At 41.3% G+C, this 19,791-nt stretch overlaps 1 protein-coding gene across 1 annotated transcript; it reads left to right on the forward strand.

Annotated features, from left to right (window-relative positions):
- The first annotated feature begins 10,729 nt into the window (after positions 1-10,729).
- On the forward strand, positions 10,730-19,218 carry LOC138086412 (F-box/LRR-repeat protein 21). The gene is made up of 4 exons (XM_068981202.1): positions 10,730-11,095; positions 11,550-11,672; positions 17,678-17,849; positions 18,503-19,218. Exons 1-4 carry the CDS (start codon positions 10,730-10,732, stop codon positions 19,144-19,146), a joined length of 1,305 nt encoding a protein of 434 aa, XP_068837303.1. The 3' UTR covers positions 19,147-19,218.
- The last annotated feature ends 573 nt before the right edge of the window (positions 19,219-19,791 follow it).

Raw genomic sequence — 19,791 nt, forward strand, 5'->3', positions numbered from 1 at the left:
AAAACTGTATTGTGATACCTCTAGATACCTATTAGATTAAGAAGTGAGGGTGAGGATGTGGAGGAAATGAGGCTGTAACACACTTCTGGTGGGAATATAAAATAGCCTTGTTGGAAAAGACTGGCAATCTTCTTCAGAAGTTAGTTCAGTTCAGTCACCCAACTCAGTCGCCTAGTTCAGTCGTGTCCAACTCTTTGCGACCCCATGGACTGCAGCACGCCAGACTTCCCTGTCCATCACCAACTCCTGGAGCTTGCTCAAACTCATGTCCATTGAGTTGGTGATGCCATCCAACCATCTCATTCTCTGTGTTCCCCTTTTCCTCCCACCTTCAATCTTTCCCAACATCAGGGGCTTTTCCAATGAGTTGGCTCTTTGAATCAGGTGGCCACAATATTAGAGCTTCAGCTTCAGCATCAGTCCTTCCAATGAATATTCAGAACTGATTTCCTTTAGGATTGACTGGTTTGATCTCCTTGCTGTCCAAGGGACTCTCAAGAGTCTTCTCTAACACCACAGGTCAAAAGCATCAGTTCTTTGATGCTCAGCTTTCTTTACAGCCCAACTCTCACATCCATACATGACTACTGGAAAAACCATAGCTTTGACTAGACAGACCTTTGTTGGCAAAGTAATGTCTCTGCTTTTTAATATGCTGTCTAGGTTGGTCATAGCTTTTCTTCCAAGGAGCAAGCATCTTTTAATTTCATGGCTGCAGTCACCACCTGCAGTGATTTTGGAGCCCAAGAAAATAAAGTTTGTCACTGTTTCCTTTGTTTCCTCATCTATTTGCCATAAAGTGATGGGACCAGATGCCATGATCTTAGTTTTTTGAATGTTAAGTTTTAAGTCAGCTTTTTTACACTCCTCTTTCACTTTCATCAAAAGGCTCTTCAGTTCTTCTTGGCTTTCTTCCAGAAGGGTGGTGTCATCTATTATACCGTCCAGCTCTTCCATACTGGGTGTTCACCGAAGAGAAATGAAGCATATGTCCAAAGATGTGTACAGTAATGTTCATAGCAGCTTTATTTGTAATAGCCAAATGTCCATCTTCAGGTGAATGTATATATAAACTGTGTTATATCTGTAAAATGGAATACTACGCAGCAATAAAAACAAACGAGCTATGATACTCATTTCCCTGGTGGTTTCCCTGGTGGTTCAGACGGTAAAGAATCCACCTGCAGTACAGAAGCTCTGGTTTCAATCCCTGGTCAGGGAAGATCCCCTGGAGAAAGGAATGGTTACCCACTCAAGTATTCTTGCCTGGAGAATTGCACGGACAGAGGAGCCTGGCGGGCTACAGTCCCCGGGGTAGCAAAGAGTCAGACACGGCTGAGCGACGAACACTATGACACTCAAAATAATTATGCTAAGTGCAAATAACCAGATAAAGAGAGTACATACTCTATGATTCAATTTATGTAAAATTCTAGAAAATGTGAACTAATCTGTATTGTCAGAAAGCAGATGGGGAAAGTGTTGGCGGAGGGATTATAGACAGGCATAAGGAAACTTTTGGAGGCAATGTGTATGTTCAGCCTTATCGAATTGTATGTTTTAAGTATGTGCAGTTTGTTTTGTCAATTAGACCTTAATAGAGTTGTTTGCAAAAAAAAAAAAAGTACAAGGGGGATCTGTGTTGACAGAGAAGTTTATAGAGAAATATATCCGTGGTGTAGTAAGCAAAAGAAGTTCCAAAACATTATATATAATTTGATCCCACAGTTTCTTTCAAACTTAACATATGAGAGTAACAAAATCTTTGCTTCTCACTGGATACTTCTGTGTATGTACGGAAGGTCTAGTAATTTACACAGAAACAGTGGTTATCCCCAGGGAGTGAGACGCGGCACAGGACAGGGAGTTGACATACACATATTTAACACTGAACTGTTAACACTTTCAGTATTTTAAGTTTCGTGTATCTCTGTGTTAATAAAGGGTTTACTTCCCAGGGAAGTTACGTTCTAGAAGCTGGAACTGAATTCACTCCCATTCGGACGGGCTGGTCGTTAAGATTTCACCGCGCAGGTGTCACATCAATTTAGCTGAAGGCCACCAGGCAGAAAAACCTTCCAGTCACCACTTAAGGAGACGGCCCTGAGCAGGTGGGAGCCGGCACGCACAGGTGCCCGGAGACATCTGGAGCTGCGCGCATGCGTCGCCGCCCGGGGGCGGGGCCGGGGGAGGGCGTGGGGGCCGCCGGCGGGCTCTGGGGTCTTCGCCCCGGGACCAGCGCATCCGGTTCCAGGGCAGCCGCGCAGAGCTCGGACCGGGCGGACCTGTGCCGCCGCGGCAGCCCGGCCGGCGAAGGTCCGGGCGCGCGAAAAGACACGCGGTTGTGTGTCTCCAGGTATCCTTTGCTTCCGGGGAGCGCGGAGGTCTGCGGGGGGCTGCGCCTCCGCTAGCTTTGAGGAAGCCGCGGGCAGGAGCGCGGGTCCTGCCCTGGGCGGGTTGTTGTTTGGGGACCCGGCTAGCGCGCTTTCTCCCAGAACGAGGAGACGCGACCTGGAGTCCTCAGCCCGGGCTCCCTGAGACCGGGAGCGGGAGGGGGCTCCCCCGGCTAGAGACGCCCCCGACCCCAGGCCAGACTGCCGTGGCCAACCCCCACCCCCGCGTTTGCTTTTCCTTGAGGTGGGGTCTTCTGTCTGAGGTTTTACAGGCTCCTGTTCGTTTCTTCCCAGGGTGGTTTTTGTGCCGGTCCCAGCCCGGGACCCAGATTTCCTGAATTTAGTCATTTTGTTCATCTTTGTAGAGTAAGCTCTGAACGGATTATATTCATTTTAACCTCTCTCTTAAACGCGTATTAGTTTTCATTACCTGTATGATTACTGATTACGCGGTCTCTTTTGCACGACGACTTGAAGTGTTTTCCCTTACAGGAGGAGCCTGTTAAGAGTTTATGTTTACAAAGGCATGTCCTGGAGAAAAGTAGACACAAGCTTTCCCTGTGATTTGGAAGAATCTCTGCCCTTTAGGTGTTATTGGTTTTGTCTTTAGTTACCTGTGCCCAGAAATTTACCCCAAAATATGAAGTGGAAAAACTGATTATTTGCTCAGAAAAATGTTGCAAAATGCCTTCTTGAACGCTTCGTATTACTTGTTAAGATCCGTTGGTGTAACCAACACTGAGAAGAGACTCTCCTCATTTCAGAAGCCTTCCCTGTAGAGAGCCTGGCTTGCAGTCCTCATTCCCTTTTCTCTTCGGAGTTGGGAGGAGAGGTGGGGAGAGTTAAGGGAGGGGAACAGCTGAGACTCTCCCCCATCCCAGTTTCAAGGATTTAAACACATTGCCCAGTTCAAGTTTTTAAGAGTCACAACAGTAGAAAGTTGGCCATCAGTGCTTTAAGAAAGATTTGTTAGACGTAAATACATACCAGTTGTTTATGTCCTGTTGGAACTTTGATGATACTGTAGTTTGACTTTCATATTTTTAAAAATTGTGGATTTTAGATTTAGAATGGAACTCAGAGGTCATGTGGGTTGCAAAGAACATAAATATTTTTTATAACATTTGTAAAAAATTATATTTTGTCCTCTGGGATATGTTCAGTGGGAAGATTTTGCTCTTTGGCACAATTTTCTCTTTTATTAGTATTCTGTCAAGCAGTCAAGTTTCAAAACTATATATATATTTTTTTAATTTTTATTTTTACTTTATTTTACTTTACAATACTGTATTGGTTTTGCCATACATTGACATGAATCCACCACGGGTGTACATGCGTTCCCAAACATGAACCCCCCTCACACCTCCCTCCCCATAACATCTCTCTGGGTCATTCCCGTGCACCAGCCCCAAGCACTGAAATAAATCTTCCGCTCCCCTGTCCAGGCCACACCTCTCTGGTCATTGCACTGATGACTACTAGGATTTCAGACCTCCTAACAGAGGTCACCTGCATGTGGGGGGAGCAATCTAATTTCTCAGTGTGCCACTGTAGAAAAGTTGTTTAAGGACATTTGCTCATTATTTTTGTTCATTTTCATCTTGTTGCTTCCAACAAATTTGTCTCATTTTTTAGATAGTTTTAAATCTTTATTCTTTATCTGTTATTTACACAATATTTCTACTGTTGTGACTCATAAAAACTTGAAGTTTTTAGAAGTGCCTTCTCTGTATTCATTTCATCAATCTGGAAGAACCTGGTGATGGTGCAGAAGATAGTTGCTTTCATTACTGCTTCCAGGCGGGCTTTGGATGTTTAGTAACCTGTCTTTGATTATCTTTCCCTCAAGAATACTGTGGGAGAGTTCTTAGATACTTTTAGAGGCTCTGAATCACAGGGTCACCTATCTGGCAAATTAATAAATATATTTGAAAAAGGGAAATTGGGTTAGGGTGGTTAGTGAAGCCACCAAGTGGACTTTGAATCATCATTACGTTTTTTTGCCAAGTGCTGATAAACCTGTTTTGTACTTGTGATCACTGTCAAGTTTGCTCATTTCTACATGTTTCAAATTGTGGCTTACCACCTGATGGGGTCCTAAATTCTGGTTTTGTCTTATACCAATCCTCACTATTTGGTGACTCTTAAAACAGCAGTCAAAGTGCCTTTAGCCACCAGGAAAGTAATTCATCTGAGTTTAGAAACTCCAGTGAGCTGATCTGAGTTAGGTACCTTCACAATGCCTACTTCTGGGTCTTAGGTAGAGACTCCCTATTTGTATATCCTTTCCAGATCTCTTCAGTGTTTTCTAGCATAAACCATGGCCTGCATACATGGAATTAGCCATATTGATAACTCAGTAGAAAAGTTTCTGCGGTAAATAAAACTCTGTGTCCTTTGGTTAGGAAAGTATAAGTCACTTGGCTCACCTGTCTCTTCTTTTGTGGTATTCCTCTGAAAGTGCCCCTGGTGGCTCCCATCTGCTTACTCCTGGAGTAGAATATAAAGGAGAGAGAACTGACCTTGCCATTATCTGGAAGATAGGGTTTGTATGATAGTAGAGCAACACTTGGCCGTCTGGAAATCGAATTGTGGATATTGAGCTCTAATTCATTCTCCCTGTCTGTCTTCCAGAGCTCTATTTTAGGAGTAGGATTCAGAGAGTAGAGAGCTGGCTGATGGTGGGCATTAGAGATTGAAGAGAAGTTTTTAGTGTATTATTAATAAGCTGTCTCCGCCACCTGGTATGTGTAACTGAGTTAGGCTTACAGAAAGGAGCAGAGTGCATTGATTTAATTTTACTTTATGACACTTATTCATGATGCCCAGACAATGAGTTTTATCCTAGTATTGTGGTAGTTGTTCAGTCACTCAGTCATGTCTGACTCTTTACAACCCCATGGACTGCAGCACCCCAGGCTTCTCTGTCCTTCACTGTCTGCCAGAGTTTGCTCAAGCTCATGTCCATTGACTCAGTGATGCCATCCAACCATCTCATCCTCTGCCATCTCTTTCTCCTCCAGTCTTTAATCTTTCCCAGCATCAGAGTCTTTTCCAGGGAGTTGGCTCTTCGTATCAGGTGACCAAAGGGTTGGAGCTTCAGCTTCAGCATCAGTCCTTCCAGTGAATATTCAAGGTTGATTTCCTTTAGGATTGACTGGTTTGATCTCCTTGCAGTCCAAGGGACTCTCAAGAGTCTTCTCCAGCACCGCAGTTTGAAGGCATCAATTCTTTAGTGCTCAGCCTGCTTTATTGTCCAGCTCTCACATCCATACATGACTACTGGAAAAACCATAGCTTTGACAATATGGACCTTTGTAGGCCAAGTAATGTCTCTGCTTTTTAATATGCTGTTAAGTTTGTCATTGCTTTTCTTTCAAGGAGCAAGCTTCTTTTAATTTCCTGGCTGCACTCACTGTCCACAGTGATCTTAGAGCCCAAGAAAATAAAGTTCTGTCATTGTTTCCATTGCTTCCCCATCTATTTGCCATGCCTGGTGTAGACCTGTTATTATTTTCTTCTGTGTCCACAGACTGCTCCTAACTCTGATAAGTCACAGAAATTGATCAAATTTCAAAGAGAATATGAATCAATCATGAACAAATCAATTATGTCTGTCAATACAGGTGAAAAATTTAAAAACCACAGAAGCTTATGTTAACAGCAGACTAGTCAAACTACATTCATATGGGAATGATAAATAATAAAAGTTCTGTCTGCTTATTTAATTATTATAACTGTAGAGGTGTTCAGTTCATTCGCTCAGTCATGTCCAACTCTTTGTGACCCCATGACCTGCAGCACACCAGGCTTCCCTGTCCATCAACAACTCCCGGAGCTTGCTCAAACTCATGTCCTTCAAGTCAGTGATGCCATCCAACCGTCTTATCCTCTGTTGTCCCCTTCTCCTCCTGCCGTCAATCTTTCCCAGTATCAGGGTCTTTTCCAAGGAGTCAGTTCTTCACATCAGGTGGCCAAAATATTGGAGCTTCAGCATCAGTTCTTCCAATGAATATTCAGGACTGATTTCCTTTAGGATGGACTGGTTTGATCTCCTTGCAGTCTAGGGGCCACCCAAGAGTCTTCTCCATCACCACAGTTCAAAAGCATTAATTCTTCAGAGCTCAGCTTTCTTTATAGTCTAACTCTCACATGCATACAAGACTACTGGAAAAACCATAGCCTTGACTAGATGGACCTTTGTTGGCAAAGTAGTGTCTCTGCTTTTTAATATGCTGTCCAGGTTTGTCATAGCTTTTCTTCCAAGGAGCAAGCATCGTTTAATTTCATGGCTGCGGTCACCATCTTCAGTGATTTTGGAGCCCAAGAAAATAAAGTCTGTCACTGTTTCCTTTGTTTCCCCATCTATTTGCCATGAAGTGATGGAACCAGATGCCATGATCTTAGTTTTCTGATTGTTTGAGTTTTAAGCCAAGATTTTCTCCAAGATGGTGGAGTAAAGGGACGTGTGCTCATCTTCTGCGAGAACTCCAAAATTACAACTTGCTGCTGAACAACTATCAACAGGAGAATGTTGGATCCCACCAAAAAAAGACACCCCACATTCAAGGGCAAAGGAGAATCCCCAGCAAGATGGTAGGCAGGGCAAAATCACATTTAGAATCAAACCCCATTCCTGCCAGAGACTCTTGGAGGGCTCAAACAAACCTTGTGCGCACCAGGACCCAGAGACCCTGCACAGACTGAGCCAGAACTGTGTTTGAACTTTGTCTCCTGCGGAGCTATGGGTCAGCAATGGACTGCTGCAGGGGCTCTGGGTGCAGTAGACCAGGGTATGGCATGTCACCTCTTGGAAGAGGTCGCCATTAACCCCACCATAGAGCCCCCAGAGCTTACACAAGACTGGGGAAACAGACTCTTGTAGGGCACAAACAAAACCTTGTGTGTACCAGGACCCAGGAAAAAGGAGCAGGGACCCCACGAGAGACTAACCCAGACGTGCCCGTGAGTGTCCAGGAGTCTGGTGGAGGCTTGGGTCGGCGGTGGCCTGCTGCAGGGTTGGGGGCTCTGAGTGCGGCAGTGCCTGCATGGGACCTTTTGAAGGAAGTCGCCATTATCTTCATTACCTCCACCATAGTTTGGCCTTAGGTCAAACAACAGGGAGCGAACACAGCCCTCCCCATCAACAGAAAATTGAATTAAAGATTTACTGAGCATGGCCCTGCCCATCAGAACAAGACCCAGTTTCCCCCTCAGTCAGTCTCTCCCATCAGGACACTTCCATAAGCCTCTCATCCTTCTCCTTCAGAGGGCAGACAGAATGAAAACCACAACCACAGAAAACTAACCAATCTGATCACATGGACCACAGCCTTGTCTAACTCAAATATGAGCCATGCTGTGTAGGGCCATCCAAGACAGATGGGTCACGGTGGAGAGTTCTGAAAAAACGTCAACTGGAGAAGGGAATGGCAAACTACTTCAGTATTCTTACCTTGAGAACCTCATGAACAGTATGAAAAGTAGTGGTGTTATGTGCTTCTAAAAACTGGAACTGAAAGATTTACATAGCGTATTAACAAATGTAATCAGGGCTACCTTAATTGTTTTGTAGTAACTCCCTATATGTTTTTATTAAAATGTGAATTTTTAGAGCCTTCATTTGACTGATTCACAGTCTTCTATTTGAGCAGAGCTTCATGTGTAATTCCTGGCAAGTGTTGCACTGTTTCTATTGATCAGGCTAGTGGTATTTTGTTTTTGCTTTAATGGACAGCTTTTCTTCTGAGTGGAAAATAGTTTGGGAATCAGTAAATTTCTGATAATAACTTTCAACATATATAATGATATATAAATGCCCTAAGCATAAAAATTGCTGAATTTTTACTTATATATTCTGATGAATGTGTTTTTGTGGTGTTTTGCCAAGCTAGGAAGTGAAATCAAACAGATATTGGTGAGTACCCTATGGCAGCAGTTACTTCATTTCATTCATTCACCGTGAACTGTAACTTGGGAGCCTTCTTTAGGTAAGAAAGTTGGTAGTTTGAAAAAGAAATGATCAGTTTTGAAAAATGATTGTATATGCTTAGGCTGGAATTTCTATACCAAGGTTTTCAAGCTAATAAAGATCGCTTTGTCTTGCACTCAATCATATTTTCCTGATGCTCATTGCTAAAAAATTATTTCATATAAAATGTATGGTTTGTGGATGGGTTTTCTATTCTGAAAGTTGATGTACATGAGGAAAAAGAAAACTAAGATGTTATTTTTTGATAGAATTATTGGTACATACTGTCATTTAGTTGTTTTGGGTGACTCTGTCAGTGAATTGGGAACTTAATGATTTTTAACAGATACACAGGTTTAGCATTTAATCCCTGTTACATGCGGTTTTAATATGTAGCACAGTTCCTCTATTTAGAATCACAAGGTGGTTTTCTAACTGGGCATTTGGATGAAGTCTTTGTTTTATTTTTGGCTTCACTGCTTTTTTAATGAGGGATTATGTTAGGAATAACTTTTTGGTAACTCCTTAGTAAAATTTTAGCTTTCCACTCTGTAGGCTTCCTAATAGAACAGTTACAAGCAAAATGTCAATAAATGTGCTCCGCTTCAGAGGTGAGTATCTAACACCCGTTCCTTTGCTTTCCTTGGACCATTGTATTTCATTTTAGGGAATTAACCCTTTAAAATAGTACATGCTCTGAATTATTGATGTCAGCAGTTGTTCACATTGTGCAGTGTATTGCTCAGTTATGTACGTGAACTGGTTTAGTCAGATTAAGATGTGCACTGGCTCTTTTGCCTGGTGCTTGAGACACAATTTTTTCCTACCCCTCCTTCCCTTTCCCAAACCCTAAAGATGACCTTTCATTTTGCTCAGGGATTTTATAGGTCATTCCTATTTCTGGGATCCATCTCTATGTTGTGGTTAAGAAATATTTCCCATCAGACAGTGACTCATGAGATAGGGATATTTACATATTAAATAAATATTTCATTAGATTTGAAGGTATGTTTCAGTTATGATACCAAATCTTCCACATATGCATTCCTAGCGTTCAAGGATGAGAAGAGGGTTAAAGAGTCAACCAAAGTTAAATAAAATTCAGACCTACCTTTATTACTATTTTAAATTGTATACTTAAAATACTTTGAATTCTTATGTAAAATATATGTACAAGATAACCCTATATGCTTGGGTATATCTAGACCTGAATTTTGTCTGCACTTAGTTTTGTCTCAAGCTAATAGGAGTGATCCTTTCTTTCTGTTGGGAAAGAATGCTCATTCCTTTACTATGTTTACATCAGCTAATGAGGAGCCAGTACGCTGCTGCGGCTTCTGTCCCTGTCATATCCCGCTTCTCTAGAGCTCCCATGTCCTGGGTGTCATCTGAAAACTGTCACAGGCCATTTGGCTTTTTGCTGAAACTGTGCTCCAGCTTAAGCAACATAATGAAATTTGTTCAGGAAAATGCATTAGATGATTTAACAGCGAGTGCAACATTTATTGAGCCCTTACTGTGGGCTGGCACTTGAGTTACTTTAATCCTCCTAACAACCTTATGAGAATGGTAATGCATTTCTCCCTGCTTTTCAGGTGAGGAAGCTGAGGCTTATGTTAATTTGCTCAGACAGAATCACATGGTTGGTAAATAACAGAGTTGGGACTTAACCCAGATCCATGCTTTTCATTAGGTTTTCTATCTCCCAACGATCCCCACCCTGCCGGGGTTCTCAGCACACTTGCAGTGTGATAGTGAGAATACAGTAATTGCCTAGGAATAAGCCTGGCACGTGCACTGCTCCCTTGGACCTTTCTTCCTGGAAACTCACCCCGACTACCCCCTCCCAGATGCAAACTCCAGAACATGCCACTTCCTTAAGCTTCCGTCAGCTGGTCCCAGGTTCAGCGATGGCATCATCACTGTGTTTTGCTGTCTCACCATAGCTCTCTGAGAGCAAGCGCCTTCCTATCTGGGGCTTCGCCGGTGGCTCAGGTGGTAAAGAATCTGCCGGCAGTGTGGGAAACCAGGGTCAGGAAGACTACCTGGAGAGGGGAATGACTATCCAATCCAGTATTCTTGCTTGAGGAATCCCGTGGACAGAGGAGCCTGGTGGGCTACAGTCCACGGGGTCATAGCAAGTCGAACATGACTGAGCGACTAACACTTTGACTTTTCCCTCCTGCTTATGTCTGTATGTCTAGTGCTAAGTAATGCCTATCAATGCGTGAAAGTGAAAGATTCCTGTCAGAAATGTCTTAAGCTGTTTCTCATTTTCTGATGTTGTTATTCCATACAGTTAAAGCAAAATATAGAATGGAAATGTGGGGGAAATTACCACTTACCATTGTTTACTTTTTACAGAATGAAGAGGAACTGTTTATCTTTCATGAATAAAGTTATCCGGTCCTCACCTGCAGTGAAACAGCCAAGGCTTGGGTGCTGTTCTCCTCTCAGCCAGGCTCACATGCTTGCTGCTCGTCTGGACTGGGGGAGTTTGCCCCACCACGTAGTGTTATGTGTTTTCCAGTACCTTCCTTTAATAGATCGAGCCCGGGCATCTTCTGTCTGTAGGAGATGGAATGAAGTTTTCCACATACCTGACCTTTGGAGAAAGTTTGAGTTTGAGCTGAACCAGTCAGCTACTTCATATTTTAACTCCACTCATCCTGATCTCATTCAGCAGATCATTAGAAAGCATGCTGCCCATCTCCAGTATGTCAGCTTTAAGGTAAGAAAAATAAGCAGTACATAAAAGCAGTGACTGAAGTTTTGTTAGGATTTGTGTTAGATCATTATATTGAAACAGTCAATGAATTTTTCAGAATTCTTATCCCAAACAATTTCCTGTTTCTTTGTTGTTACTTGCATAGATTAAGATGTAGTACTTGAGCTACAACTGAATAAACTTCAGCTTCCTTCATGTAGATGCCATTATTAAAATTCAGTCAATCTTACAAGATTCAAAAGTATAAAGTGCTTAGAAAGTTCATTTGTCATCATCTCTGCTTTTCCTTTTTTGTCGAATATAGTGTGTAGTAGAGAAAAAATACTCATTTATTTTATAGGTTGAAGGGATAAGAACAGTTTTGTAGTTGAATATTGAATTCTGTTAAATAAGTATATTGCCAATAACCTTCTAATGTTACATTCTTGAAATTAAGATTTTTAAATTGTCTTTGTAGGTTGATAGTAGTACTGAGTCAGCAGAAGCTGCCTGTGGTATACTTTCTCAGCTGGTAAATTGTTCTATCCAGACTTTGGGCTTGATTTCAACAGCCAAGCCAAGTTTTATGACTATGTCAAAGGTAAAGATGATTTTTTTTGTGAGATCGACTACAACTGAACTAGACAAACATAGGGCTTTCCAGGTGGTGCTAGTGGTAAAGAATCTCCCTGCCAGTGTAGGAGACACAGAGATGTGTTTGGTCCCTGGGTTGGGAAGATTCCCTGGAAAAAGAAATGGCAACCCACTCTAGTATTCTTGCCTGAAAAATTCCATGGACAGAGGAGCCTGGATATAGTCCCTGGAGCTGCAGAATCAGACACGACTAAGCGACTGAGCATGCATTCAGTGAAACATAATTCTCTTCCTAAAAACAGATCACAACCTTAACTTGCATTCAAATAATTACTTAAAGCAGGTTTTTGTTGACTAGCACTTAGATACACATCAGGTATTTTTGATGAGATATCTAATGCGTGGTTTCATTCTTTAGATCTATTTTGTAATAATTGTTTCATAGCAGATGTCATTAATATAAAATCTAGGTGTTATATTTAGAATTTCCAAGTGCCAGTTTACATAGCGACATTGAATGTAGAGTGTGTAGGGCAAATAGTGGATATCTTTCCTGTAATTCTATAGTTGCTCCAGTGGAGGTGGAACAGTGTAATATTTAACTAAATGTACTGTACTGATTAGGATAATGTTGGCATCCTTGCAGTAGAAATTCCAAAGTAACAGTGGCTTGAAAACATGACTGAGGTTTATTTCTCTTACACTAAGGAAATCCATAGGTGCCGCAGTCCCTAGCTGTGGACTGGCTGTTCACTAGGACTGTGGAACCCACATTCCGCCGAAGCACTTCCTTTCTCTCCACAGTGTTTTCTCCATTTTCATTTCCCAAGATGGCTTTCTGTGCTGCAGCTGTCACGTCCTTGTTCTAGACCGCTGGAGGGAATAAATGAGGGAAGAGTGTGCCCTTGCCCTTTCAAGGTGTACAAGACTAGCCATAAGTACCACACAGGGCTTCTGTCTGTCTTACTGGGCAGCTTATCTCTGTGGCCACAGCACATCTCTGGGAAGCAAGGAAAGTCTTTTAGCTGGGTGGCAGTATGCCCAGCTAAAAATTAGAACCAGATTACCAAAGAAGAAAGGATGATGGTTCTTATGAAGCAACCAGTGGTCTCTGCCACAGAAATTAATGACTGCCTTCTCTTCATTCAGGCTTTGACTTGAATGCCATGTCCTCGGAGAGGTCCTCCTTGACCCATTTTGCTAAAACAACACCCCCTCCTCTAGTTACTCTCTGCAGTGTTTTATTTTCTTTACATCCTTTATCAGAACTGGAAGTCACCTTATTTATTTAATGTGTACTCTTCTCCTCAAACAGAAGACATCAGCTTCTTGAGGGCAGGGATTCTCTTCTTCTTATTTTCCATAATAAACCCAGAATTAGAATAGTGCCTCATGTATAATAAGCACTGAACTCTGCTCGTCAGTAAAACTGACTAATGGAAACCGTCCTATGGGAGAGGATGGAGGAATAGCAGCATCTCCTTTCTCATTAACTGGGTCATGGCTCTCTTTTAGAATGCATTTCTGCTAGCCTGTTAATCTTTTTAAGAGGTATGCTAAAAAAAAAATGGGTCACTTGGGGATTCAAGTAATCAGATGAAAACTTACTACTTCTAAATAGTTACCTCCTTGTTTATGAGATAGGGAAGCAGATTAGCCTGAAATTCTTAGATTCTGGGCTGTCTCTCTGCTGCACATCAGCTTCCAGGGCCAGCTTCTGGGTTAGCTGAGGCAGTCACCAGAGGCTTCATTCGAAGCCCCGCCTCCACACAAAATGAGCTCTGTGGCTTCTGGCAAAGTTGTGGATGTCCCTGTGCCTCAGTTCTTTCATTTGCAGACTGAGGGAAGGTGATACATGGATACGGAATTTTGATCTGCCTGAGAAATACTAACCTAGAGACTTCCATTATGGTTCAGTGGTTAAGACTTTGCCTTCCAGTGCAGCGGGTGTGGATTCAATCCCTGACTGGGGAGCTGAGATCCCATGTGCCTTGTGGCCAAAAACTCAAAACCATAAGAACAGAAGCAGTATTGTAATAAAGTGAATAAAGACTTTGAAAATGGTCAGCATTTAAAAAAAAAGCACTAATACATTGTTACTGTAATGAAATATGTACTCTAATGCTTAAATGTGTCCTTCAGGACTGAAAGAGTCCTATGGAAGTTGATTAAAAGTGAAATAAACCTTACATTTCTTAAGGAAAAAGAGTGAACTGTTTCTTTTCATCTAATAATTTTTGACACCTTAAAGATTATTAGAACTATTCAAAACCTTAAAGGACGATGCCATCAAGGTGTTGCATTCAATATGTCAGCAAATCTGGAAGACCCAGCAGTGGCCACAGGACTGGAAAAGATCAATCCTCATCCCAATTCCCAAGAAGGGTAGTACTAAAGAATTTGCCGAACATCGGATAATTGCACTCATCTCCCATGCTAGTAAGGTCATGCTAAGATCTTGCAAGCTAGGCTTCAGCGTTTTGAGAACCAGGAACTTCCAGATGTCCAAGCTGGGTTTAGAAAAGGAAGAGGAACCAGAGATCAAATTGCCAATATTCAGTGGATCATAGAGAAGCCATGGAATTCCAGAAAAACACCTACCTCTGTTTCATCTATTACTCCAAAGCCTTTGACTATGTGGATCATAGTAAATTATGGAAAGCTCTTAAAAGAGATGGGACTACCAGACTATCTTACCTGTCTCCTGAGAAACCTGTATGCAAGTCAAGAAGCAACAGTTAGAATCCTGTATAGAACAGCTGATTGGTTCAGGATTGAGAAAGGAATACAATAGCATTGTCTGCTGTCACCCTGTTTGTTTAACCTATACGCTGAGCATATCATGAGAAATGCTGGTCTGGATGAGTTACAAGTTGGAATCAAGATAGAAGGGAGAAACATCAACAATGTTAGATATGAGGGTGAAGGAGGAGAGTGAAGGAGCTGGCTTAAAACTAAATACTAAAAAACTAAGATCATGGCATCTGGCCCCATTACTTCATGGCAAAGAGAAGGGGAAAAGGTGGGAGTCGTGTCAGATTTCCTCTTTTTGGGCTCTAAAATCACTGTGGATGGTGACTGCAGCCATGAAATCAGAAGATGTTTGCTTCTTGGCAGGAAAGCTGTGACAGACCTAGACAGTGTGTTGAAAAGCAGAGACATTACTCTGCCGACAGGTCTGTATAGTAGTCTTCCCAGTGGTCATGTATGGTTGTGAGAGCTGGACCGTGAAGAAGGGAGAGCACCGAAGATATGATGCCTTCAAACTGTGGTGCTAGAGAAGATTCCTAAAACTCCCTTGGACAATGAGATAAAACCAGTCAATCTTAAGGAAAATCAGTCCTGAATATTCATTGGAAGGACTGATGCTGAAGCTGAAGCTCCAGTATTTTGGAGAAAAAGCAAGAGAATTCCAGGAAAACATCTGCTTTATGGATTATGCCAATAGATCACAACAAACTGGAAAACTCTTCAAGAGATAGGAATACTAGACCACTTTACTTGCCTCCGGAGAAATCTGTTTTGCAGGTCAAGAAGCAGCAGTTAGAACTGGAACTGGTTCATGAAACAACAAACTGGTTCCAGATTGGGGAAGGAGTATGTCAAGGCTGTGTATTGTCACCTTGCTTATTTAACTTATGCAGAGTACATCATGAGAAATGCCAGCTTGGATGAAGTGCAAGCTGGAATCAAGATTGCCAGGAGAAATATCAATAACCTCAGATATGCAGATGATACCACCCTTATGGCAGAAAATGAAGAGGAACTAAAGAGCCTTTTGATGAAAGAGGAGAGTGAAAAAGCTGGCCTAAAACTTAACATTCAAAATATTAAGATCATGGCATCCGGTCCCATCACTTCATGGCAAATAGATGGGAAAACAGTGGAAACAGTGACAGACTTTATTTTCTTGGGTTCCAAAATCACTACAGATGGTGACTCCAGCTGTGAAATTAAAAGATGCTTGCTCCTTGGAAGGAAATCTGTGATCAACCTAGACAGCATATTAAAAAACAGAGACATTACTTTGCCAACAAATGTCCTCCTAGTCAAAGCTATGGTTTTTCCAGTAGTCATGTATAGGTGTGAGAGTTGGACTATAAAGAAAGCTGAGTTCCAAAGAATTGATGCTTTTGAACTGTGGTGTTGGAGAAGACTTGAGAGTCCCTTGGACTGCAAGGAGATGGAACCAGTCAATCCTAAGGGAAATCAGTCCTGAATATTCATTGGAAGGACTCATGCTGAAGCTGAAACTCCAATATTTTGGCCACCTGCTGCAAAGAACTGACTCCTTGGAAAAGACCCTGATGCTGGGAAAGATTGAAGGCAGGAAGAGAAGGGGATGACAGAGGGTGAGATGGTTGGATGGCATCACTGACTTGACAGACATGAGTTTGAGCAAGCTCTGGGAGTTGGTGATGGACAGGGAAGTCTGGTGTGCTAGAGTCCATAGGGTTGGAAAGAGTTGGACATGACTGAGCGACTGAACTGAGCTGATGTGAACAGCTGACTCATTGGAGTTCCTGATGCTGGGAAGGATTGAGGGTAGAAGGAAGAAGAGGAGAGAGAATGAGATGGCTGAATGGCATCACTGATGCAGTGGGCACAAACTTGGGCAAAGTTTGGGAGATGGTGAAGGACAGGGAGGCCTGGTGTGCTGCAGTACATGGGGTCACAAAGAGTCAACGCACGACTGGGCAACAACAGCAAAGTTTAGTAAAGAGGTTTAGCTGTCCACCATTGAAGAATGTGTGTAACTCAGTTTACAGTTGTATAAACCATTGTTTTCTTATAAAGGAATTACGATGTGTAACCAGTTTGGTCATTCTGATAGGGACAGTAGAGCCTTTGATAGAATCCAAGTTGATTTTGAAAAGGAAAAAATGTGCATAGATTTGTTTTCTAGACTTTCTATCTGTGTCAAAAAATACTGGATCTAAAAGTTCTGAAACTCCACCCATTATGAAGTCAAACTGTAACTAAACTTTTGTTGGTCAGTCTTCAAAACAGAGTTTTCAAAATGTATCTTTGTTTAGATAATTTGCTAGAACAAAAAAGTCTTTGAAGAATATGACATCATTTATTCATCAACAGTAAATATTGACTTTTACTATGTGCCAGATACTATTTTAGGTGCCAGAAATACAGGAATGAATAAAACAGATAAGAGTTTATTTATCCTAGACTAGGGTGTTGACTCAGTCCAGATAGTAAATTTTAGGTTTTGTGGGTCCTATCATTATGCTCACTTCTCACATTGTAGTGTGAAAGCAGAGCAGTACATAAATGAGTCCCATGTTGCTCTTCTATGGTCAAACTTTAATTATTGACACTGAAAGAGCTTCACTTAATTTTTACATATCACAAAGTACTCCTCTTAAAAAATTTTCTTTGAACTATTTGAAAATATAAAAACCATGCAGTGGCTTAGATGATCAAGAATCTGCCTGCAGTGTGGGAGACCTGGGTTTGATCCCTGGGTCCGGAAGATCCCCTGGAGAAGGGAATGGTGACCCACTCTGGTATTCTTGCCTGGAGAATTCCATGATCAGAGGAACCTGGTGGGCTATAGTCCATGGGGTCCCAAAGAGTCAGACATGAATGAGTGACTAACACCTTTCATACTTAACTCATGAGCCATATGATAAAGTGGACTGGACTTGACCAGTGGACCATGACTTGCCAACCTCTATTCTAGGAAATACATAAGATTATATCCTTTTAATGTTGAAAAATAAATCCTTAAGATTGAAAATAATTGGAAGATGTGTTTATGAAATCTTTGAAACTTCTTCCTTTCTCACTATTCCATTTAACAATGATAAAAGTAATAAAACTATGCTTTGCTATTTCTCCTGGCTAATGGCACTATGAAAAGCAGTAATATGTTGATCACTTTTATTATGCTATTATAAGCATATATTGATATATTAATAAACAGTTTTGATGAAATTCTTGCAGCTGTAGATTTTAAAATAATGTTTTTGTAATTTTTTCTTATTGCCATGCTAGTCTCATTTTGTGTCAGCACTTACAGTTCTTTTTGTTAACTCAAAATCATTGTCGTCAATCAAAATTGAAGACACGCCAGTGGATGATCCTTCTTTGAGCATTCTTGTGGCCAATAATAGTGATACTCTAAGACGCCTAAAAATGAGTAGCTGTCCTCATGTTTCGTCTGATGGTAGGTTTTATTTTTAAGCTCATATGCTGTTTTTATTATAGTAATAGTAGTAATACAATTTCCTGTTGAACACTACATGCTTATGAGATGTAATTCATCAATCTTTCTTTCAAAAGAACTCAGTGTATTGATGTAAGCTAAATATAGTTTAAATTGCTTCTCCTAAGAGTATCTTACTTATATATATATTTTTATTGTATGTATAATTATATGGGGCTTTTCGGGTGGTGCAGTGGTAAAGAATCTGCCTGCCAATGCAGGAGACGGAAGAGATGCAAGTTCAGTCCCTGAATGGGGAAGATCCTCTGGAGAAGGAAATGGCAATCCACTCCAGAATTCTTGTATGGAAATTTCCATAGACACAGCCTGGAGGTCTGCAGACCATGGGGTTGCAAAAGAGTCAGACACCACTAAGTACACATATGCACACAATTATTTATATATATATATACACACACACACACACAAATACAGATTTGCATGCAAATTATATATATATATATATATATATATATCTCAGCATCCATCTCCTCAGAAATCATTAGATGTCTATTCTAGGAAATAATGAATAACTGATACAAATTTAAATTCACAAAATGTTGTGTTAGTATCCATACTCTTTGTGTTTAAAAATTTTTCCCCATTTCCTGCAGGAATCCTTTGTGTAGCTGACCATTGTCAAGGTCTGAGAGAACTGGCATTGAATTATTACATGCTAAGTGACGAACTTCTCCTGGCGCTTTCAAATGAGACTCATGTTAACCTTGAGCATCTTCGAATAGATGTTGTGAGTGAAAATCCGGGACAAATTGAATTTCATTCTATTAAAAGACAAAGTTGGGATGCACTTATTAAACACTCCCCTGGAGTGAATGTTGTTATGTACTTCTTTTTATATGAAGAGGAAATGGAGACCTTCTTCAAAGAAGAAACCCCTGTTACTCATCTTTATTTTGGTCGATCAGTAAGCAAAGAGATCCTAGGACGGCTAGGTCTTAACTGTCCCCGACTAGTAGAGTTGGTTGTATGTGCTAATGGTATTCAGGTCATTGATAATGAACTTATTTGTATTGCTGAACACTGTAAAAACTTAACAGCCTTGGGCCTCAGTGAATGTGAAGTTAGCTGCACTGCATTCATTGAGTTTGTAAGGCTGTGTGGGAGAAAGCTAACCCACCTCTCCATCATGGAGGACGTTTTGATACCTGATGATGTTTGTAGCCTAGATGAAATTCACACTGAAGTCTCCAGATACCTGGGAAGAATATGGTTTCCTGATGTCATGCCTCTCTGGTAATTGACTACTGAACCAAAGATTCTTAACTTTTTTTTTTTAATCTATAAGATTAGCTTCTTTCTGCCTATGCACATGTAAATTTTAAGATGCATTGCTGAAATGTGTTAGGTGAAATCTTGTATTGTTTACAAACTGTCTTAATGGATTATAGCAGAAGCATTTGAGAAACTATGAGAGATTTGAAAAGACAGAAATCGTAAATAGAGCACAGACACTGTATGGTGGGTTAGATAGTTGATAGCTGCTGCTGCTGCTATGTTGCTTTAGTCGCGGCCAACTCTGTGCAACCCCATTGACGGCAGCCCACCAGGCTCCCCTGTCCCTGGGATTCTCCAGGCAAGAACACTGGAGTGGGTTGCTGTTTCCTTTTCCAATGCGTGAAAGTGAAGTTGCTCAGTCGTGTCCAACTCTTTGCTACCCCATAGACTGCAGCCTACCAGGCTCCTCTGTCCTTGGGATTTTCCAGGCTAGAGTACTGGAGTGGGGTGCCTTCTCCAGATAATCAGTTTCTAGATAAGTTCCTCAGCCTTCCTTGAAGGCATATTTTGACTTGCTAAATAAATTTGTAATATTGAGCTTTGGATCCCTTAAATTATGTCACTTATAATTTTATATTGTTAATTGTTTCTTTTTCATCTTGGTATT

This window comes from Capricornis sumatraensis, chromosome 9 (genome assembly GCF_032405125.1).
Source record: "Capricornis sumatraensis isolate serow.1 chromosome 9, serow.2, whole genome shotgun sequence".
NCBI classification, from domain to species: Eukaryota; Metazoa; Chordata; class Mammalia; order Artiodactyla; family Bovidae; genus Capricornis; species Capricornis sumatraensis.